Here is an 18,372-nt window from a genome sequence, read left to right as displayed (position 1 = left end):
TCAGATTGCTGCCCCAAGTAGGTCTGTCCCCACATGCTCCTCATCAGAATCCTTTGAAGTTATTCTGCTGGAATCTCCTTTGTTCAGAGCCTCCCATCCCTGATGATGTAATCTCCTCAAGTCTCAGATCATAGAACCTACCCACCTTTGTCCGAAGTGTTTGTCCCTTCTGTAAAATGTCGACAGTAGTATGTGTCATCTCTAGGCTGCACATTCTGAGACAACCTGGTCTATCTCAGCTTCTGTCAAACCATCATCAACTCAGGGTCCCAAATGTGTAGCAGAAACAGCATTCCTGATCCTGCGCCTGATTCCTAATACTCCCTTAAATAGAGTTGCCTCAGTGTCTGGCCCAGGCCACCCACCACTTCCGTGCCGTCTGCATCTGGCCCTTAGCCATTATCGCTGGCCATGCCTGGCCGGCTGCATGCTTTCTGTTCCTCCTCCTGCTTTCTCTCCAAGGCTGGGTTTCCTTATGTTAGATGGGTACTTCAGAACTTGCAGTGGCTTTCACTACCTACCTGATGGTGATCAGACTTCCTACCGTGAGAAAGAGCCTTCCACAGTCTGGTTCTAGGACCTTCCATACTTCATTTTCCAACATGCAGCTCTCCCTTGTATGTTAGACATTCTAGCTGACTCTCTATTTCCAATGGAGCCTGCACTTTGGCTGGGTTTATGCACTCCTGGGTTTATGCTTTGCCCTCTCAGCAGCAGCATCCCCTGTTCTCCCAGGGCAAAACTGGCAGTGGCTCTGAGAAGGGATCTATAAGTGGCCAGACACACGCTGTGTGTGCCAGAGGCTCCGTCTTTGCCTAGAGTAAAATCTAGAGGGGCTGGAAGGCTTTCCCAAGGTCCCTCACCCCTCTCAGCCACTTCCGTGCCACCACACAGAGGGACATCAGTGGAGCAGTTTCAAAATCCTTAACAGAAGAGACTTCCCTAGAGGCCTACAGGTGGCCCAGAGACCCTTGGTGGTTGATGGTCATTTCCAGTTGAAGATCATTAACTTGGTGATCTACTGGAAGACAGTGGAGTTCTGGGAAGTAGGGCCAAGATGGTATTCAGAAACCCAGTTAGGGAGTTCCCTTGTGGTTCAGCAGGTTAAGGATCCAGTGTTGTCACTGCTTTGGCTGGTGTCACCACTGTGGCACGGGTTCGATCCCTGGCCTAGGAACTTCCGCATCCTGTGGGTGTGGCCAAAAAAGGGAAAGAAACCTAGTTAGGCTGTGGTTTGGTGCACCCTCTGTGTGCTGGCTGCTCTAAGAGAATACAGGATCCTATTAAATTTTCACAACAATTTTCGGAGGTAAGTATTGTATTGTCCCCATTTTGCAAGTGAGGAGCTAGACGCGGATAAGCTAAAGTTCCATACCTAAGACTACCCCCGACCCCCACCAAGCAAATACTGCCAGTCTTCCCCTCACTGCCTGTAGGACAGTGGATGGAGGTAAATGTGCAGAGCGAAATGGAACCAGAGCAACAGGTATTCACATGTTCCGGAGAAGCAGGAAAAGTCCCCAGAGAGGTTTGGAAGGCTTTTCTTTTTTATTTCTCCATTTCTAGAGAATAGATTTTTTTCAGAATGAGATTTCCAGCATAACACTGTGTGACCTTCCCAACTATTCCATGAGGCAGGCAAGGCAGGTAGGTGAGGAACATAACATGAATTAGCCCAGGTCGCCCAACCTCGGAGGAAGGAGCCTGCTGGGACGCGGACCCGGGTCTTCTGACTCTAGTGTTCTTTCTACTCTACGCAGGTGTAACGTGGAGAAGGTGCCCAGTAATTCTCAGTTGGAAATAGAAGGAAACAGGTCAGGATCTGTCTTGTATTCCCATGTCTCTGAATACAGGTATTCCTTGGTCCACAAAACAGACCGATGCCTAAGGACTTGGCCTTTGGAAGCAAACACCCTTCTCCAATGGCCTCCTGATCACCCCTCCTCGGAGTGGGAGACGGAGACACGGATATTCTCAAACACCTGCCGGGGCTTTTGACGCTGTTTGTGATGTGCTTTGATTTGGGTGCGTCCATCCTGTAAGTGCACTTCTTACCAGGAGGCCAGGAGCCACCACCAGCAGGACAGTCCTACCTGCATCACTTGGAGATGGGTCTCTGTTGCTTTTCCTCCTTTCCAGCGCAGCTTCTGTCTTAACATCACACGCGGGCCTGTTAACTCCGTATTGTCTTGGTTTTTGAAGGTTAATGAAAAGCACCTGGGGTGCCTGGCTCTCCCGCAGCGCCGTGAAGCTCTGTGCACTTGGCAGCTGCCTGTGACATTCTGGAGTCAATCACGTCTGCGTGGAGGGGGGCGGTGTTCAGGGTGTGACTTCTGGGTTTCCCTGTCATGTGTGGTCCTAGGCATCTCAGGCAATTCAGCTTAACCTCTGTGTGCCTCTGCTTCTGTTGGGTGGAAAACAGAAATGCTTTTTTCTTAGAGGTTTTTTGAAAATGAGATGATGTTTGTCAAGAGAGAGCGAGGGATCTACATGATCTGCCAGGGTTGGGAGTTGTTATTAATATATTGAAAATAACATTTCTTTGCCCCTTTCAATTGAACCAGTAACATTCTTTATGGCATTTCCCCCCCCTACTAGAAGAGGACCCACTATAGGGCCAGGAGGAAAAAGAAGGGAGGCTGCATCCTGTATTTCAGAACGAATGCTATCACCAGTTGTGGCCTTCCCCTTTATACAGGGAGGTTAAACATGGGGGTGATTTGTATCTCACCTGTACGTGTGTGGAGGTGAAACTGTCAGGCAAGATTGTCAAGTTTTAGTATTTCTTATTAGTCTTCAGTAAACAATGGTCAATCCTGGAAGCTAGACACACAAACCATAGGGTATACTAAGAGATGTCGAAACTTGTCTTCTGTTTTTGCCATTGTGAGAAGGAACTCAGTCTGGATTTGAATTTCCGAATTGAAACAGGAAACACTTAACCTGATTATTTGGGGCTTGAAATAACGAACTATCATAGTAAACCTTCCCACCACAATGATGTAGGAAGGAGGCATTATAGTCTAAAAGGCATGATGTAGGCTAAGCCCCATCGTGAACAAGAACAGGCATAAGCACCTTCACCCTACTTCCCCTCTTCCATCAAAATAGTCATGTGACCATCAAAAGTGGATCAATAACTTTAAAGGTTATTAAGAGCCCCTAATGTCATGCATGAGCTTTCTGAGGAGATGAGGTGACTGTATATTGTTAGGACCCAGATAAACCTTTTTACCGAAGACTCATTTAAACGGTAATTTTCAGAGGCATAGACAGGGCTTGACATTTGCTTGCTCAGGACTCTTCAGAGTCTCTCTGGTCCCTTCCTGCCACGTATGTTTCCTTTCCCCAGAAGCCCCAGTTTAAGACATACTGTTCAGAGCTTGCATTGTGATTAACTTTAAAAAATTAAAAAACTCCTTCAGGTTTTCAAAAAGCAATGAGCATTTTCTTCATGTCAGTTTCTGTGCAAGTATTGAGAGTTGCGGGTGGGGGGAATGAATGACATGGAATGCCTTAAAGCATAGATGGAGAGAGCTATATACAGGAATATTGCAGATATACTGTATGAAAAAAGTGTATGCTGAGCGTGGGAGGGTAGGAGTGGGGAGAGCAAAGTCAGTTGGTGGCTTATGGGTGGAGTAAGAACCCCCCGAGTAGACCTGGGGGGAGGGAGGGGCCTGGGCATTCAGATCCATAGGTGTAGGAAGAGGTGTGGAAAAGCAGAACCCCCTCTAGAGACCATGCATGTCTCAGTATCAGGCACAACGGAAGAGGGCCATAGCATGGGGCACAAGTACGCTGAGGTATGATTGACAGGTATCAAGGGCAGACCAGATGCCAGAGGAGGAGGAGGAAAACTTTATAAAGATAACTCCTGGATCTCTGTCCTGATGGTAAGTGAATGTGGTGCTGTTTGCACTTAGAGAAAGAAATACAGGTGGAAAGAAAGGTAGCACATGGTACCTAGCCCCACATACTCCATCCCAGGAAATCTAAATTCTCTCCATGGCTATTAACAGCCGTTAATGTTGTGATTATGTTGTTAGTATCGACACTCCCTTCAGCCAAGAAGCTCTTTTAGACAAAATTTATTTTTAGCAACATTGGCATCAGACAGTCCGTATTTCTTTATTGAAATGGGGGATGGAGTCTGTGGCCAGATCTCAGGCTCAAGCCCCTTTGCCTTTAATAAGATTACAGAGAAATCATCATGAAAGGGAAGTGTGACCAAGTAGATATACTTAGAGAATCTTAGCCCTTCACAAGGTGAAGGGCTTGTCTTCATTTATTTTGTTTGGAGACTCTGGGCTCAGCCACAGGGTCTGCAGTCTCTCCCGGGTAGTAGCAGCCTGGGGCAGTCAGAGTCTTGAATGATGTCCAGCGTGCCACTTCCTCAGAGTGTGGTCCTCACACTCCCTGGTCCTAGAGCTTCTTGGAGATTTCCCGGTGCCGTGAGAAGTTCTGGGGAGTTGTGCTGGAAAGCGGCCTGTTGAACTTGATTTAACCCAGCATTTCCCAGACTCATTTGACCAGTAAAGCCCCCCCCTTTAGGGAACACTATTAATAATCCGTTCAGCTCGTGTTCCGTGGGAAATGCTGTTCCAGTGGGAAATGCTGACTTAGAGCTCTGGGGTTGCATTTAGTCCAGGGAGAATCAGCTCAGGAAAATGTGGATTCCACGACTTGATTTTGCCCTCATGACAAGTATTGATACTTTCAGATGTCTGTTGAAAAGGGCTGCTTTGATTCCTGGTGACCTGACACTTACTTATGATGCTCAACCAATTATACCCACATATAGCAGGTGGGCAGCCTGCAAATACACTTGGCTGGTCTGCTTTCTGAGGCACAGAAGCCCTCCCTGAGGCTTCCAGCATCAGCCTGGCCCGGGAACCCAGGGTCTCTGCCTCTCAAAGCTTCAGGACAACCAGCATCAGTGACCTCTCTCTGAAGGAGGGGAGGCAATCCCAACTGGAAACAATAAAACAGATTTTCTTACAGGGCTGATAGACTGTTGTCAAAACCGCTCTCTATGTCTTTTGATTAAAAATGGATTGCTCTGAAAAAAGGCAGTTATTTGGGCTTAGATACTCTTGTATATTCATGGGAAAAATATTCCTCCTCCTTAAGAATTTGCTAAGACAGCCATTATAGAAAAAAGTGGTGGTCTGGGTACCTGCTAGTACACACACACACACACACCTTTAACTAAGTGACATTTGGGATCTACAGCACAGGTAGAGAGGCATCTGATTTTATTGGCCTGTGAAAGCTTTGCGCTCTTGAGTTTGATCACATTTCAGCCAAAAGCTTTAAAGTTTTTTGGTTTGGTTTGGTTTTTTTTACCATTACAAAGTAGAGACCCCAGAAAGGATCAAAGGACAGAATATTTAGTGGAAGGGGAGTGAGTCTTACCTTTGAAAGGAAGATATCCTCCGAGTCACTTCCAGATCTGTAAGGTCAGCTGACAAAGGCTGGAGACATGGCTGACCAAGGAAGCAGAATTCCATTGAGACAGGTGGACAGTTAGAATTCTCTACCTACACCTGCTGTGATGAAATGTCGTGAGAAAAAGGGAAGAAATTAGACATTTTGAGTCGGTATTTCTAAAAAGTCAGGTGACAGATGATAAATCTTCTCAAACATCTCTTACAATCCATATCTAAATAAACAAGTAAACAAATAATACCCTGAGTCTTATCTCCTGATGATCATTCTGATTTGTAGTAATAAGTTCAATGAGAAAATTCTAAAGGAATAAGTAGGAATTTTATACAGTAGATTCCATTGGTTGTAATACAATAAATAAATTTTTTATGGAATTATTCTATCTGGCTTCATATGGGAGAGTTAAAAAAGGTGCCAGCTGATGTACTGTGCTGTTTATGGTGATATAAATGAAGGTTGCTCATATGCCCCTCAGACGACATTTCTCTGGGAAAAATCAAATTAGATTTTTGACTTATAGCATGTTTTCAAAGAAGGTAACTCATAAAACTGTTTGAGGCCTACTTTATTTATGGATGATAAGATGGTTCCAAATTACATTAGGTTGTAAATCTTCATTTTGTTGAACAAGAGTACATTATTATTAATGTTTATTTATGCTCTGGCATTTCTTCTTCTGGTCCTTAGCTCATGCCTTTTTAAAAACCTATCTGAAGTTGTATTGTGTTTATAATTTGATGTCCTGTTTTTTGTTTTTTTTTTTTCTCCCATGGAATGTCAATGCATTTTTCTGTTTTTTAAGGTACATAATTTAAAAATACATAATTTTAGACTCTAGCATTCCATTACTTGTTTTTCCCCTGATTGTTCAACATTCTGACTGCTTTAAATAATGCTGTGATGAACATCTTTACATGTACACATGAAATATATATATATATATATATATATATATATATATATACACACACACACACACATACACACACACATACACATCTTTATCCATATTTCAGCCTAGAGTAGATTACCAGCAGCAAAACCACACATCAGAGTGTGATTGCACTGAACTCTTGTTAAAGCCTTGGTGCTTCTCTTATTGAGCTGAGCAAGCCCTTTAAGTCACCTAACATTGGGACATTTACTTCGCATTAACCTGATGTAACTTCATTTTGGTTGATGACTCGGGTACATTAGATATCTAGTCCTTAGCACAACCCGTAGGGTGATTCTTAATAGCTATCCAGTCCACTACCAAAAGCAAGTCTACCCTCATCCCTTTCTCTTTTGCAGCCACCTCTTGTGTATGCTTTAAGAAGCTGGAGAGTCAGATTTCCAAGCTTGTTAGGAAGACTGATTCTTCTCAGTCAATTCTCAGTAAGACTCAGATGAGTGGTCTCAGTAGTGAATGCAGAGTGCTGGTGACTCTGACACCCATTTTGTGACTGGCTCAGGTTTCTGGGGATTCTCCAGCTAAGTAGGGTGCTATTCAGGTCTAAGTGCATTTTTCAGTGCTATTTATTAAACTCTAATATGACCCTGAAAAAAAGGAAGCATGCTTTCTCCTACTGCCCTCCAATGCTGACCCAGTTTTAATGGTTTTTCTTCCCAAGTGATTTCTTAGGCTTGATTCCTTTAGGACTGCAGTAACTTTTCTGTAATAACTCTTCCCACTACCAGTGGGGATTCTAAATCATGACATCATTTCCTTAAGGAGGCAAGATAACCACGTTTTTATATTCATTAACTAATATAAATAAAACCTATTTCAGCTTTAGTTAAGGTTGCTTTTTCAGAGGGGTCCATTAGAAATTCTTGGCAACAGATCAGCTTTGGCAGGTAAAAAGAAAAATCCTAAAGCAGCCCCACACACCCCCAGCCTCCAAAGGAAAAAAAAAAAAAAAAAAGACTCTCAAACAGTATCATATTCTTGGCTTGGGCTTGTTGGAATACTAGCCAGCATTTTAAAGGAGCAGGTTTCTTAGCAGTTTTTGTCTTCTGCACTCTTTCAGTTTGACCTAAACTATAATGAAAGTTAAAATGGATATTTACGTGATATTTATACTGTCCGTAATCGTCATTTTAAAGTCATTGTAGTAGAGATGTGAAGTTCTTGGCATTTGGTTTGGGAAGGCAATGGGAGAAAAACTGGTTCCCAGATGAAGCCTAGCAAAACAAATCTCCTGTGTGTGTGTGGGGTAGGACTTTTCCGTGACAACATCACCCTGTGTCCCTTTGCCCTTTCACCTCTGTAGAGGAGAGGAAATATGTTTGCCCAGCAGCACCTATAAACTCTTAAGTGCAGTGGGCTCCTTTACACTCGTATTTTAGGTTATTCTCTTCCCCCACACATGCTATGTCTTATCAGGGCCACATTTCTTATTCTTTGCTGGAACACTAGATGCAATAAGTCTGAAATCGGACCATTTTGGAGGAGTAGGACAGGTAGCATTTTTGTCATGGCAAGCAGCAACACTTTGAGATAACGATTTATGCTTAGGCCTTAAGTGTGTAAAATGACATAATGGAAAATACCTTGGAGGTAGGATAAGCATTTCAACAGAAACGGAACACCTTTTGCAAACCATTGTACAATTAGTCCATTGTTCTGTACTTAAAAATTTTTTTCTGTCAGTGAAAAATAGTATTTGAAAAGATATATTGAAAAAGCCTTTGCTCAGCTTAAGTTAGAGAAAGAAATGCCAAGAATTCAAAACTCTACAGGCTGCTTCAGTTACTTTTTTTTTTTTTTTAAACTTACTTTAAAACAAAACAAAACAAAATACATTTAATTTAGGGGCAAATAAGTCACTATAGCAATCATTTGCAAGCAGTCCTACTGCCCCAGTGCATTCTATGGGTGATGTCTTCCAAAACCACCTGACATTTCCCAACCAAGCTTTGCCTCTGAAAGAGCTGGGGGAAGGAGTTTAACTATATGTGAAGTGTTCCTACCCTCTGTGGAGGAGAGGAAAAACAACCTAGGTGGAACTAAGTTCAGAGCAGAGAGGCACCAAAAGTTGGTTAAATATTGAGCAAGATTTCTTCCATTTTCATGGAGGAAGGGTTCTTGCTCCTGGGTGGGTAGTGGAATATTTGAAGGGAGGAGAGGATAGAGAACATTCCAGCCAATGGAGTGAGAGTTGGGCAAGGCTGGAGACTTGGAATTAGCTGTAAAATGGCCATGGCATGGGACTTTTGGTCCACGGGAGAGAGGCTGTTCTGACCAGAAGGGTCAGGTCATCAGTACAAACCGTGTTTGCAGAGAAGGAGCTGAGGAGACATTCAGAAGCCAGACTAAGGGGTCTGAATGAAGGTGGTTCCAACAGAGCCACAAGAAGACTTCCTTAGATGGATTCCCTGTCCTCCTTCAACTCATGCTTTCGGTTTTTAGGAGGGGGAATAAAGGAAGTGGGATAGGACTATTAAGCCATGTGAGCCCTTATTTTTGAAAGAATAAATTTACGTCATTTTACAGTATTGGCCCTGAGTCTCAGAACATTCAGCTCTCTCCTTTGTAAGCACAGATTACTCTGGACTTGTCTCCTTATAGGGTCTAGAATTTCTATGACCTGACAGGACAGGACCTCAGACCAAGATTGTTTTAGCCATTTTGCTCATTTTGAAAAGAGCTTTAGGAAGTTCCCACTGTGGCTCAGTGGTAATGAGCCCAACTAGTATCCATGAGGACTTGGGTTCGATCCCTGGCCTCTCAGTGGGTAAAGGATCTGGTGTTGCTGTGGGCTGTGGTATAGGTCACAGACATGGCTTGAATCCCGTGTGGCTGTGGCTGTGGCCAGCAGCTGTAGCTCCAATTTGACCCCTAGCCTGGGAACTTCTATATGCCGCAGGTATGGCCCTAAAAAGCAAAAAAAAGAAAGAAAGAAAAGAAAAGAGCTTTATCATACTCTTGGTGCAGACTGCTTATTTCTTATTTCACTGGTAGCATAGATGAAATTAAGAGTATGTCCATCACAGGTGTACAAAGCAAAGATGTACTTGTAATCCCTCAATAGAAAAATGACACCATCTGTTGGCGATGTAGAAAACGACACTGAAGATGCCAAGGAGGGTCAGGTGTTAAATCCAAGATTACAAAGAGATCTGACTCTGTTGCTAGGGTATAAAGAATGCTAATTATAAAGATGTTACTGATCGAAATAGAAAAATGGCTATCTATAAATTGCTCTCATTGCCTTTCAGATATTCATTTTCAAACTGGTAAAATGTTTATGTATTTAAGTCTCAGAATGGGAGACAAAAAAAGAACAGACCAGAGATGTATGTATATCACCTCTGTTGAAGGTGACAGTAAAGGAAACTAGTTTTTGTCATATACTATGTGTTGTCATTTATGGCAGTACAAATGAATTTCTCAACCTGGTAGGGGGGCTGAGGGTGAGAGAATACCTTAGTTCTTGCCACAATAATCTTAAAATCCAGTTTCCTGTTAAACTGCAGTCTTCTTAAACCTTTTGTGTTGGACCTTGGTTTTAATATTCATCAGGCCCATATATTCATTGAAAAATAAAACAAAACACTGACCAAGTAGCACAGAAAAACTCGCCCATCCCCTTGACAGGATTTTCAGTTAATTTATGCAGGCCCCTTTGCACTTCAGCATTTTCCCCACTGGTTGCTAGGCAACCATTTGAGTTACTGCGCATGCCTTTTTTATGATAACTGTCATTATGATTATTTTTTAATTATACGCCTGGGACCGTGGATTAAAACAGCATATTGTCACTCATTCTCTGCCGCTGCTTCTAACATTCTCACACACTCCTAGAATCACCTTCCAAAATTTACATGGCAGTGATTTGTGGCTTTTTTTTTTTTTTTCTGGCTTCACAAAGGAAGTAGAGATGGCATCATAAGGGAAGCAAGATTTTTGTGAAAAAAATGACTATACCATATCTCCTGAGCCGTTATTGATCTGGATAGGCTGAGTCAGATATTAGGATCCTAGCCTAAATTATGAATATCCTGTTCCTCTGACCATGTCTGCTTCTAACATTAAGTGATGTTAAATGCTTATATTGCTTTGTAGTCTGTTTCTGAAAATTACAGAATGCTAAGCGTGTGTTGCCATTCAGCGTGCTGTCAAATAAAGCTACCGTGAATTTGGGGGTGGGTATAGCACTAATCCCAGGAACAGGAGGCAGCCACACTTGCTAGACATCTTTCTTCTTTTCTGCACAAATTATTCCACATGGAACACAGGTGAGAGAGAGGGGTTCCTCCGGCAAATAAGATAAAGGTATGTGTGGTTCACAGTATGTAAAAATGCTCTAAAAGGAATGCGACCAGAAAGATACAGTCCCAGGTACATACAAAAGCATTGCATTTTGAGTTTCCAGGGTGTATTCTAACACAGTATTTTTCTGAATATAAAGTGAATTTGGAAAACAAGGGAGTATGAAAATAAAGTCAGTGGATTTATTTATTTTTTTAAAATCAACTCAGTTACTACTCATTTAGAAATGGAAATTTTGGTGGAATAGGCTATTTTAAATATTTGTATCAAAATGAAGGGGAGAGATTCACTCTGAAAGAGAAATCCATGCATTCCCATATGTATGACAGAAATGGGGACCTAATTGTATCTTAATGGGATTTTGAAGTTAGCACCAGGGGCATTAATCTCCAGTACAGTTACAGGATTCTCCTTGATTTTAAGAGCCCCATGCTTATATGCATGGGATGTCATTTGCTTTTTTTTTTTTTTTTTCTGAAATAAAAGACAAGTTTTTCTTAAGAGTGCATAATCTGTTATGTTTTTGTGTATTTCTCCCATCCTACAGTTCAGGGCGACAGCTCAGTGAAGTCTTCATTCAGTTACCTTCAAGAAAAGAATTACCAGAATACTATGAATTAATTAGGAAACCAGTGGATTTCAAAAAAATAAAGGTAGATCTTTCATTTACAAACTTATTTAAAGTAGAAGTATAAATTCATTGAAATGATGATGTCAGACGGGGACACACCTGTCTGACCGCCACTGATGCCCATCCAGGGCTTGGCACTGAAAAGGTTGAGATGTCCTTGTGCCTTTAAATGGATGCTATTTATTTAATCATTCTAATGAGAGCTCATATTGGCTATAAGTGCATTTTATTTAAGTTTCAGGCTCCTCCCTCTACCCCACTGTTGCTCCTGGTTCCCATCCGATGTTCCTAAGAAGAAATATGAGGGGGAATGTGGTCTCTGTGCAGTCCACCGCCTTAATGGGACTGTCTGCTGGGAAGACAAAGGGAGAATCAGGCTTTGTTAACCAAGTAATGATTGTGGCATCTCTCCCCCTCCCCCCATTACCTCTGTTTTATCCAAAAATTCTCATCAGGAAAGAATTCGTAACCATAAGTACCGAAGCCTGGGTGACCTGGAGAAAGACGTCATGCTTCTCTGTCACAATGCTCAGACGTTCAACTTGGAGGGATCCCAGGTGAAAAATGTTTAACATGCTTATATTCGTTTAAGTAAAATAGTTCATTTGCTCCCATTGCATCCTGGAAGAAGATGAGGAATTATCAAACCTGTATGTTCCCTGGTGCCTGTGTAAGCAAATTGAGGCTTTGGGGCAATTTCAAATTCATGCCAGCTCCTTTGTACCACAGCTATGCTAGCTCCTACTCACGCTTCCCTTAAAGGATTGGCCTCTAATCAGAGGAGGAATTTAAGTAAATCACTTAATGTAATGTTTAAAGGCTGGAGGTACAGTTTTGACTTTTATAGAGGTGGTGTATTTGAGTATGTTTACCTTGATTTTTCTGATTATACTTTGAATCAGGAGCTGAAACTATTGTGATTTTAAAAAAAAGTATAGAAAAAAGATAATCATTGCCCTATTGATTACAAAGAAATGTTCTTTATCAGGTCAATTGCAATTCTCCTTACTCTTTCTTCCCTGTAGTCTGCAAGTGTAAGAATATATAAGTGACACTCTGAAAATAACTAGGCAGAGAACACTTTTCACTTTAATTACACCTCAATTTCTATCTGAATTTCTGGTCTAATGCTCTCATCCCGGTGAACTAGAAAGAACAAGAAGAGAGTCAGTGTCTGCCAACCAATACAGTGTCAAGCCACCAGCAAATTCCTTAAGCATCTTTCCTGATCTGGCTTTTTTATCTTCATGTCAATTCCAGGCACCTTGTTCGAGAACATGGGACTCCTCAGAATATGCCTTGAACAGACTATTACATTTCCGGTTAACAGGACTGAATAGATAGGAGAGTTATTTTAACCCAAACAATAGGTCTGGAAAGCAAGCCTTCTCTTTTCAAGACACTCTTTCGAAAAAATTTAAGATGAAAACTAGGGTTCCTGCTGTAGCATGGGTTCAGTTCCTGGCTGGGAACTTCCACATGTGGAGGCGTGGCCAAAATATTTTTTTTAATTGAAACGTTGCTTTACCACAGTATTTGGTTTTTTTTTTTTTTTTTTTTGTCTTTTTGCCTTTTCTAGGGCCGCTCCCATGGCATATGGAAGTTCCCAGGCTAGGGGGCTAATCAGAGCTGTAGCCGCCGGCTTACGCCAGAGCCACAGCAACACCAGATCCAAGCCATGTCTGCGACCTACACCACAGCTCACCGCAACACCGGATCCTTAACCCACTAAGCAAGGCCAGGGATCGAGCCTGAAACCTCATGGTTCCTAGTCGGATTCATTAACCATTGAGCCACAATGGGAACTCCAAGAAACAGTTTTATAAATACTACTCTTGCTATCAAAAATGAGAGGGTACCTTATGAAAGAGCGCCTTTCCCTCTCAAACATGTGCACACACATTGAAATCATTTCACCTGCATGCGGACTTGTTCCTATGAAAATATGGGTATAGATTTGAGTTCAGTGTTTTCCTGCAGGCGTAGACACTCACATTGACATTTCTACTAATATTCACCTAAGATAAAGCTGGGATGTTGCATAAGGATAGACTTCCACTGTGAGTCTCGGGCCCTCAGCTTTCAGTTTTTAACAGGTGCCACTTTGACCCTTTAGATCTATGAAGACTCCATTGTACTACAGTCAGTGTTTAAGAGTGCTCGGCAGAAAATTGCCAAAGAGGAAGAGAGCGAGGACGAAAGCAATGAAGAGGAAGAAGAGGAAGATGAAGAGGAGTCAGAGTCAGAGGGTAAGTCCAGGCATGTGGTTTGCCTTTGTCTTTGCCCTTGGCCGCCTGCGTCGATGTTTCCACAAATGCTAACAGGGCAAACATTCAAGTCCAGCAGATATGGATTCCAGGGCTTGGGCTTCCTTGTCCTTGCTGGGCAAGGATCTGAAGTGTACTTAACCCTTTTCAAGCTCAGTTTCCTCCTCTATAAAACTTAAGGTGCTAAAAACTATGCCAAGAGCTTAGCACATGACCCAGCTGACAGCAAACACTGAACGTTGCCTTTGAAAATCAGTGTAATATATATCTTCTACCAACCTTAATGTTTATACCACCTGTGGGGGGCCTGAGAGTCAGCATTTCTGACAGGTTCGCAGGGGATGCTAATGTGGCTGGACCCAGAACTCCACTTTGAGAACCACCACTTAGGAAATAATTGTCAAACTCTGGTCCATTTTATAGGCATGGATCAGATATGGATCCTATATATTTTTTTAAATTCCTAGTTTAATTTTTTTAATTTCTTAAATTTTATTGAAGTATAGTTGATTTACAATGCTCTATTACTTTCTGCTGTACAACATGGTGATTCAGTTATACATAAACACATTCATTCTTTTTCAGATTCTTTTCCCATATAGGTTATCACAGAATATTGAGTTCCCTGTGCTATACAGCAGGTCCCCAATGACCCTCTATTACATATACAGTAGCGTGCATACGCCAATCCTGCTCTCATAATGGTGTATGGTCCTTGTAATGGATTATTAGATTAGGTTTGTTAGTATTAGGTTGAGGATTTTTGTGTCTAGGTTTATCAGTGATATTGGCCTATAATTTTTATGTGGCATCTGTGCTGGTTTTGGTTTCAGGGTGATGGTGATCTCATAGAATGAGTTTGGGAGGGTTCCTTCCTCTGCAATTTTTGGGAAAAGTTTTCAGAAAGATAGATGTTAACTCTAAACATTTTTTGGAATTCATCCTAGACTTTTGTTAGAAATTTTCAAATCACAGTTTCAATTTCAGTACTTGCGATTGTTCTGTTAATTTTTTCTGTTTCTTCCTGCCTCAGTCTTGTACCTTTGAAAGGATTTTTGTTTCTTCTAAGTTGTCCATTTTATTTATTGCATAGTTGCTTATATCTGTTATGATCCTTTGTTTTTACAGGTGTCAATTGTAACTTCTGTTTCAGTTCTAATTAATTTGAACCCTCTCCCTTTTTTCTGTGATGAGTCTGGCCAAAGGTTTATCAAGTTTATCTTTTCAAAGAACCAGCTTTCAGTTTCACTGATCTTTTTCTGTTGTTTTGTCTCTATTTCATTTATTTCTGCTCTGATATTTACGATTTCTTTCCTTCCACTAATCTTGTGTTTTGTTTGTTCTTTTTCTGTTTGCTTTAGGTGTAAGATTAGGCTGTTTATTTAGGGTTTTTCTTGTTTTGCTATAAACCTCCCTCTTAGAACTACTTTCTCAATGTCCCTAGGTTTTGGATTATTGTGTTTTTGTTTTCATTTGTCTCTAGGTATATTTTTTCCCCCTTTGATTTCTTCAGTGATCTATTGGTTGTTTAGTAGCATATTGTTTAGCTTCCACATGTTTGTGTTTTTTGCAGTTTTTTGCCTTGTAGTTGATTTCTATTTTCTTAACTTGACCAAGCCTTGATTTGTGGCCCAGCATGTGATCTATCCTGGAGAATGTTTCATGTGCACTTGAGGAGAATGTGTACTCTGCTGCTTTTGGATGGGATGTTCTGTAAATATCTATTAAGTCTATCTGGTATAAAGTATCCTTTAAGGACTGTGTTTCCTTATTGATTTTCTGTCTGGCCAGTCCTCCCATTGATGTATGAGAAATGTTAAGGTCCCCCACTATTATTGTGTTACTGTAAATTTCTCCTTTTATTGCATTTATTTCCATTTGCCTTACATATGGAGGTGCTCCTATATTGGATGCATATATATTTACCATTGTCATATATTCTTCTTGGATTGATCTCTTGATCATGTGCAGTGTCCTTCTTTGTCCCTTTTAACTGTCTTTGTTTTATTTTTTATTTATTCATTTTTTTTTTTTTTAATTTCTTGGGCCGCTCCCGCAGCACATGGAGGTTCCCAGGCTAGGGGTCGAATCGGAGCTGTAGCTGCCAGCCTACGCCAGAGCCACAGCAACGCTGGATCCGAGCCACATCTGCAACCTACACCACAGCTCACGGCAACACCAGGTCGTTAACCCACTGAGCAAGAGCAGGGATCGAACCCCGCAACCTCATGGTTCCTAGTCAGATTCGTTAACTGCTGTGCCACAACGGGAACTCCCAACTGTCTTTATTTTAAAGTCTATTTTGTCTGATAGGAGTATTGCTACTCCAGCTTTCATTTGATTTCCATCTGCATGGAGTACCTTTTTCCATCACTTCACTTTCAGTCTCTATATGTCCCTAGATCTGAAGCGGGTCTCTTGTAGAATGCATATATACACGTGTTGTATTTGCATCCATTTTAGCCAGTCTGTATCTTGGTTGAAGTATTAAATCCATTTACATTTAAGGTAATTATCAATATGTATGTATTTCCCTGTATATCCCTTTTCTAATCCTAATCCCAGCCCTGATTGATAACCCTAATATTTTAAAAGATAAACCTGCCTTCAGAAATCTGAAATTTTTTCTTACCTATGTTTTCACCCCATACCTCCTCTCAAAGTGATAAATCCTATGTAAAACAGTAAGGATAGGCTTTATATTTTTTATTAGATTTTTTTTTCCTAATAACATACTTAGTACAGACAACTTGGAAAATACTGTTAAGAAAGGGAAATTTTGTGTAATTCCATACCCTAAGGTACATTTGACATTTTGAAAAGTCGTCTTCCAATTTTTTTCTATACATAGTTTATTAAAGTATAGCACACTGTTTTGTAGCCTTATTTTCTATTATGACCATTTCCCCATAGCAATGAGTGTTTTCATATATTGTTTTCATAATGCTGTCCTGAAAATTCTTACCCATAAATCATTGCACACATTATTAAAACATGAGATGCATACATATTGCCACACAGAATGAAGTTTATATCCTTTTCAGCAGTGCACCTAAGTGTCTGTTTTCCCATATCAGAATCTGATCTCAGTATTATTCTTTTTAGTGATTCTACTTTTTAATTATTAATTTAATCTTTTGAAGTTCATATGGTTACTCCCTAGGTTTAATATCCTAGCATTTGATGATTAAGTCTACATAATCATATTTTAGCTAAGTATTTCCTTATTTTAGAGCCAGATTTGTAATCTGTTTTCAAATAGCTACCTTCTTATCCCACTGGGTTGAGTTTCTTTTCTCTAATCTCTCTCGAGACTTGGTCTATTAACTTTCTATGGCCTCTGTCACAAATTACCACAAACTTAGTGCCTCAATACAACTCACATTTATTACTCTCACACTGCTGTAAGTCGCAGGTTTGCTATGGGTTTCTCTGGACCAAAATCAAGGTGTCAGTGGACTACCCTCTTCTGGGGGCTTAGGGAAGAATGCATTTCCTTTATCTCCCTCTCATGTTACATCTTGTTGACCCTCTCTTATGCCTCCTCTTCTTTACTTTCTTTTTTTGTTGTTGAGGTATAATTAATATGTAATATTAGGCTCAGATATACAGCCTAATGATGCAATATTTGTATATACTGTGAAATGATCAAAGTAAATCTAATTAACATCCATCAACAAAGAAAACTTTTGCATGATGAGAACTTTGAAGATTTACTCTCTTAGCAACTTTCAAATAAGCAGTACAGTATTATTAAATATTCTCACCATGCTGTACCTTAAATCACTTGACTTATGTGTAACTAGAAATTTGTACTTTTGACCCCCTTCAGCCAGTTCCCACCCTATCCTTTGCCTCTGGCAACAACCAAATCTGTTCTCTATATTTATGAGTTCAGGTATTGATTGATTGATTGATTGATTGTCTTTTTAGGACTGCACCCGCAGCATATGGAGGTTCCCAAGCTAGGGGTCCAATCAGAGCTGTATCTGCCAGCCTACGCCACAGCCACAGTGATGCCAGATCCAAGCTGTGTCTGCGACCTACACCACAGCTCACAGAAACACCGGATCCTTAACCCACTGAGTGAGGCCAGGGATTGAACCTGCAACCTCATGGTTCCTAGTTGGATTCATTTCTGCTGTGCCACAACGGGAACTCCTGAGTTCAGTTTTTTTAATTTTTTTTTTTTAATTTCACATGTAAGTGAGATCATATAGTATCTGACTTATTTCACTTAGCATAATGCACTCATGGTTGATCCATGTTGTCACAATGTCCTTTATTTTAAATGGCTGAATAATATTCATATATATGTGAATACATCTGACATTTTCTTTAGTCATTCATTGTTGGACACAAGTTATTTCCATATCTTGGCTACTGTAAATAATGCTGCAGTGAACACAGTGGGGCATACATCTTTCCAAGATAGTGATTTTGTTTCCTTCAGATAAATACCCCGAAGTGGGATTGCTCAATCATATGGTAGTTCTATTTTTAATTTTTTGAAGAATCTCCATATTGTTATGGCTGCACCAATTTACTTTCCCTTCAACAATGCCTAAGGGTTTCTTTTTCTCAACATCCTCAAATAGCACTTGTTATTTCTTTCTTTTTTTTTTTTGAGAGAATACCCATTCTAATATGTGTGAGGTGATACCTACTATAGTTCTGATTTTCATTTTCCTAATGATTAGTGATGTTGAGCACCTTTTCAAGTGTCTATTGGCCATCTGTATTTCTTCTTTGTAAAAATGTCTGCT

At 40.8% G+C, this 18,372-nt stretch overlaps 1 protein-coding gene across 7 annotated transcripts in view; it reads left to right on the top strand.

The window, feature by feature from the left end:
- The window catches only part of SMARCA2 (SWI/SNF related, matrix associated, actin dependent regulator of chromatin, subfamily a, member 2), a 191,470-nt gene that overhangs the window by 161,673 nt on the left and 11,425 nt on the right, over nt 1-18,372 (top strand). For 5 of the 7 annotated variants that reach the window (XM_047767711.1, XM_047767716.1, XM_047767713.1 and 2 more), the window contains exons 29-32: nt 1,761-1,814; nt 11,256-11,361; nt 11,795-11,896; nt 13,456-13,588. In XM_047767711.1, the coding sequence (XP_047623667.1) occupies nt 1,761-1,814; nt 11,256-11,361; nt 11,795-11,896; nt 13,456-13,588 (395 nt within the window). The remainder of the gene's footprint in view (nt 1-1,760; nt 1,815-11,255; nt 11,362-11,794; nt 11,897-13,455; nt 13,589-18,372) is intronic. The other 2 variants (XM_047767718.1, XM_047767719.1) reach the window with 1 other exon arrangement.

Source organism: Phacochoerus africanus, chromosome 2 (assembly GCF_016906955.1).
Source record: "Phacochoerus africanus isolate WHEZ1 chromosome 2, ROS_Pafr_v1, whole genome shotgun sequence".
NCBI lineage: Eukaryota > Metazoa > Chordata > Mammalia > Artiodactyla > Suidae > Phacochoerus > Phacochoerus africanus.
This window is presented reverse-complemented; position numbering and strand designations above follow the sequence as displayed.